Below are 5,525 nucleotides of genomic sequence, written 5' to 3' on the forward strand. Positions count from 1 at the left end.
CCAGTCAGAAGCAGAGTATGAGACCCTGACAGTACCTAGGTAAGGACTACTAGCCAGTCAGAAGCAGAGTATGAGGGCTCAAAACTTTAGGAAATTGGGAAGCGATGCAGCAGTAACCTGGGGTAACAGTGGGCCGGAATGTTCCTTTGGTTACCAAATCTGTTTCCCCTTAGTTTAAAATAACCCCAAACATCCATTCCAGTGATCCCTTATTAATACTCCCATATTAATAGCATTTACTTACAACATTTTATTTATTTAAAATATTCACCACTCCACACAAAATAAAAACCAAAATTCAAGAAAAAAGTAATTTGCTTTGCAACAATAGTGGTTCTTTCTTATTAAAGGACTTCCTGTGAGGAATATATTTCTAATGAATCATATTTCCATATATTTATGGATATTTTATAAACTCTGCATGGGTGTATAATATATGGGGAGGGAGGGTTTCTATTATCCCTGTTCTCGGGGAACACCCTGGGATGGTCCAGTAAGAGCTGGAGGATGGGGACCCGAGCCAGCCCTGTGCTACTGGACATCATGGCTTCTCTCCTAATGACTCCCATCTGGATAAAGAGCCGACTGGCTGAAGAGATGAATAACCGTAGTGCAGTCACTGTAATAAAAAGACATGTTAATTGCTTCTGGGCTAAACTGTGAGGGTGAAAGGGCCGCTGGGGTTGTATGCTGTACAGATTGTAAAGCCCCCTGAGGAGAATGTGTGATATTGGGCCATGTAAATGAAATTGACTTGAGTGTGCTAAGGTGTGTATTATTAAGCAGTGATTTAAAATACATAAACACTTCACGGAAGTGTGATTGAATGGTGTGTGCATGACAACATTTTGAATGAGTTAGTTGTTGATGTGAATAAAAGTGCAATGGTGCTTTCCCAGCTGGGGCTTCTGGGCTTTAACTCGGATTTGCATGTCTTTGATTGACAGCCCCAGACCCTGGTTGAGGCTATCCACTCCAGCCTGCTCCTGGATGGGGAGTCAGTGTACAGCCTGGTGGCCAACCCCTTCCTCCTCCTGCTGGCCAGGGTGATTCTCAACAAGTGCTGCTCGAAGATGGACAGCCTCCAGGTAAGGTCTTTCTGTCCCAATGATTTAGTTTAATGGTAACTCAGCCCCTGAAATGCTGTATTGATATAGTATCTAGAAAGTCTTCTGTAAGTCATTTTAGTCCTTTGTACTTGGAACGGCAGAGAGTGGACCTTCTAGTGCCTACGGTTGAAATGCATGCTAGGTACCTAGCTAAAATTAGCTGGCTGGCCAACATTATCATATTGACAGAAATGTTGATAAATGTGCATTGTCCTCATAAATAAATGAATAAATCTATACATGTGGCCTTTCTCAGTACAAAATACTTCAAATTTGAATTAGCACGCTGCGGACCTTGACGTTGAATTCAGGACTCAACTTTGCTACGATAAAGCACGCTCTGCGATCAACATGCAACCCCGTCGACCGTGAGATGAACATATCGGCACAAATCTGGTAGGATACAAGGCTCTGCACAACCAATGCATTGCAGCCTGTGATGGCAAAGGGAAGCTTTGGGAGCCCACTAGATGGCGCTCTTGGTTTAAAAAAAAAAAAAAGGAACGGCAACTCGGTGTGCTGAACTTTGAACAGAGAGCGCCATCTAGTGGGCTCAGAAAATAAAGCCAGTGCTTCATGAATTTTGATGACGCTTCTTTTGGCCGTCACTTAATAAAGCACACCCAGCAGGGATGCTGGGTGTGGTCCGAGGTGAACCAGGCTAGACAGTCAAGAGGGCAGCAAAAAAAAGTGTTTCACCCTGGTGTTCAGTTACTGTTTAATGACTCCACAGGAAGTCCAAGTTAGGACAAGAAGTATCTAGTATCTAGTCTTCTACCTCTAGGTCAGTCTGCAGGCTGGAAGCTAACGTAGCCATAGAAGCTTAATGGTTACTAAGGAAAAGCCACCTAACATGCTCTGTTTCTTGGCCCTTGCTACACATTTTCATACAGAACTGTAAGTAAATAACCAAAAGCAAATGATCAGAGCTCATTCTCTGGCCTCAACTCTCCATAAGCCACAGCCACTTAAGAGCACATTAAGGTGAAGTCACATGGGGCAGAAAGTCATTGTTGCGCTGATGTCAGAAGACGTGCTTGGCATCGGCATCCATTGTCAGATGGCTGCAGTTGGGACGTGGACACAAGTGGAACAAAGCCTTCCTGCTATAGGTGAATTCATGTTAATTTCCTCTTAACATGCAAATGAGGGATAGGAGAATGAATTACAAGCACCGTTCTCCCCCGAGCAACGCGGGCTGTCTAACTCTAAGTGCATAACCCCACCAATGCTGTTTTTCACCATCCCCTCCTCTACCCAACTCTGTTCCTTCATATTCCAGCCCCCTCTCCCAGCTGGTCATAGCCCACTGCACAACAGTAAACAGGGAAGGAGAAAGCATGGCTCTGCCGGTCAGGAGACAGGTGTACAAGTTTATGCTGACATGATGAATATATTTGTGAACATGCTCTGTTAGAGTGTGAGTGTGTGTGTGTTGGGGGATATTGATTCAGTGTGACAGACAATTAAACCGCCATGCAACTATGCTACAGAGGCTGGGGTCATCTTGCACCGGATATGAAGCAGGAGAAATCCTCCCTGACGCACAAATAAGATTTTTCGGTTCGCTTCCACTCTCCCAGAATGAGCACGAGAACCGGAAAGTGCAAGGGGTTAGGGGGTTTTGATGTACAAGGAACTATACTTACATGGCTGCAAGACATACTTTTTTTTCTTCTCCCTGCCGGATTGCGTTCTGGTCAAAGCCCAGAAGCTGGGGGGTTGGCTGTTTTGACTGCGTGGTCAGCACCTAGGCTAGCTGCAGCATGCAGCAGGCTGGATGGTGGAGGTTTAGTTGTGCTTTAAATTAACCTAAGCATGTACTGCCTAAACTGAAAGGATGATGTTTTAAAATGACACTGAAATCAAAAAATAAGATATTAATAAGATATTTATTTTATAATTTTCACCAATTTAATTTAAATGAGATAATGTAATTCATTATATTTAACTTCTGCAAAAATGTTGGATCCTCAGGTATGCCAGTTACTATTTAAAGTTATTTTTAATAATTTAAACAAGACCTGTATTTGTGGCCTACATTATTTCATCAAGATATCCTTGTACCAAAAATCATTCTAAATGTATCTTGTTTGTTCATGAAAATAATCATGTAAATCAATGCCTGTGTTAAGCAGCAATATTATAGCAGCGCCGCACTGCCCCTGCTATATTATTACTGCCATGCTTCAGAATTTTATTATTTTATCCACTCAGTCTTCCCTTTGTATGAGGGGTTGTTGTTAATCTACTGTATGTAAAATTAGCAGTGACATTAAATCAATGTTTCACGTAAAGTTATTCAAAGGTACTGTCTATTTGCTAGATTTTGCCTTAGTGGAGGTAGGCCGGCCCATTGACAGGGTGAGCTGTTCAACATCTGCACGGCTTTCTACGTCACTAGCCGACACGAGGTGGCTAACTGTAGCATGCTAGCGCTAGTACGCTCGCTCGTTCTCGATGGCAAAACACTGCTACACACACACACACACACACACACACACACACACACACACACAGAGACACTAGTTCACAGTAGAAAACAGAGCTGAAATTGTCAGTGTTCACATGGATTATTAGAGAAATATTGTTATTATTATAATTATTATAGGATCTTTAAGAGAACGGTCAACCTCCAGAGAAATCCTTCCACAATGTTGTCAGACACTTAGAATATTAATCTGTCTGTGAGCAAGCTGGACACATTGTCCCATTAACTTCCATCGGAGCTTGTTTCTCTGCTGCTGCCTGCAGAGATCTCTCTTAATACTGGACCCATGTCAAAGATCGGTGTTCCCATCAGTCACTTAGACACTGAAACATAAGAACATAGGCGCCAGATTGAAAAACCCGTAGTTACCCTTTAATGGATATCAGATATACAAAACATTAGCAGATAGATGTAGAAAGTCAACAGACATGTTCTAATCTGTGTCCTTTTGTTTTTCCCCATGTATTTCAGCTGCTGCCCTGGTGGACCCTGCGCTACATCAGCCTGCACCAGCAAATCCTGGAGGCCCGTTCCCCACAGCTCCTCAACTTGGCCCACAGCAGCATTGCCAAAGGTCTGTGAACCCTACAATGTGGACGTCCCTGTGCTAGGTTATAACGGTACACAGGTTTGCTTCGTTCATAATGTTACTATTTCATTATAAAATAAGGAACAGTTCAGTGTATCACACCGTAAAAAAAACACTTTCCCAGAAGGCAACAGGTCACAAGAGTCTATAAAACTGGAAAGATTCTCTATGCTATGAAATTGAAAATTCCAAAATAAATGTTCCATTTTACAGGTCATCAAATGTCATGGAAAGTATTTGATAATTAGCTAAATTAGGAAGCAGCACATCGTGCACCGCACCATGACCCCTGGACTGTGATGGTTTGCTACAAATACACAAATCATTCCATCCCAGAGTGCTGTGTGGACTAGGCAGACCTTCCTGTGCAGCACCGTGGAGGAAGTTCTGCCAATGCCACACTAGGCCCAACTCTTTCCCAAAAGCCAAAGTTGTCTTTAAAATCTGGCTTTAAGTGTGTTTCTCTTTCCTTCTATTCAACTGCACAACCCCCATAAAGTTATTTTCCTGCAGTTTAATATTACCGGTGCAAAAGGTGACACAGATGTGTTGCATGAAAATCTGTCTCTCTCTCCTTGCTCGCTTTGAATGATTTCTGATCATAATTATACACCTCCCCTTGTCTCAGCTAAAGATAACGTGTCTCTCTCTGTAACAGGGCCTTCAGCGAGGCCAAATTAATAAGCACATCAGATGGGAAGAAAAGGAACCAGGCAGCAGATCTCGTTCTTTGTCTTTTCAATGTGTCATCTCAAGGCTTGAGTAGTTTGGGCTGGGACTGTAAAGAGTGAGTTGTACTCTGTTCACATGGATGGTACTTAGGGGAACAACTTAGATGTCTGTGGTATTACTCCTGAATTTCAAACATCCCACAACTCTAGAGCTTGTTGACATTGCCTGCTGCTTGATTAACTGGTTTGATTGTGTCTTTGTTGAGTTTTTTAGTTGGGGATTGTTTTCATCTAGTTTGTGGGAGACACCGACTGTAGCAGGAACACCACTGACACAGTTTGGAGTACTTTGCCAGGTGTTTAGATAGATACACGCATTCATTCATTACGTACATATACATACTGTACATGCATACACTAGAGTTTGAGACTTGGACTTGAGTCACACTTAAAGGTGCTCTAAGCGTTGTCAAGCATGTTTTAGGCTAAAACCTTGTTGTCGACACATACATATACAGCAAACATCTCCTCACTATCTGCTAGCTGCCTGTCCCCAGAACACACTGTAAAAAACATCTCCTCACTGTCTGCCTGTCCCCAGAACACACTGTAAAAAACATCTCCTCTCTATCTGCTAGCTGCCTGTCCCCTGAACACACTGTAAA

General features: G+C 42.8%; 1 protein-coding gene across 1 annotated transcript in view; it reads left to right on the top strand.

Annotated features, from left to right (window-relative positions):
* The window catches only part of ttc27 (tetratricopeptide repeat domain 27), a 55,700-nt gene that overhangs the window by 7,815 nt on the left and 42,360 nt on the right, over positions 1 to 5,525 (top strand). Inside the window, exons 4-5 of the mRNA XM_034898554.1 lie at positions 948 to 1,088; positions 4,072 to 4,174. Coding sequence (XP_034754445.1) covers positions 948 to 1,088; positions 4,072 to 4,174 — 244 coding nt within the window. The remainder of the gene's footprint in view (positions 1 to 947; positions 1,089 to 4,071; positions 4,175 to 5,525) is intronic.

Source organism: Etheostoma cragini, chromosome 17, assembly GCF_013103735.1.
Source record: "Etheostoma cragini isolate CJK2018 chromosome 17, CSU_Ecrag_1.0, whole genome shotgun sequence".
Taxonomy (NCBI): domain Eukaryota; kingdom Metazoa; phylum Chordata; class Actinopteri; order Perciformes; family Percidae; genus Etheostoma; species Etheostoma cragini.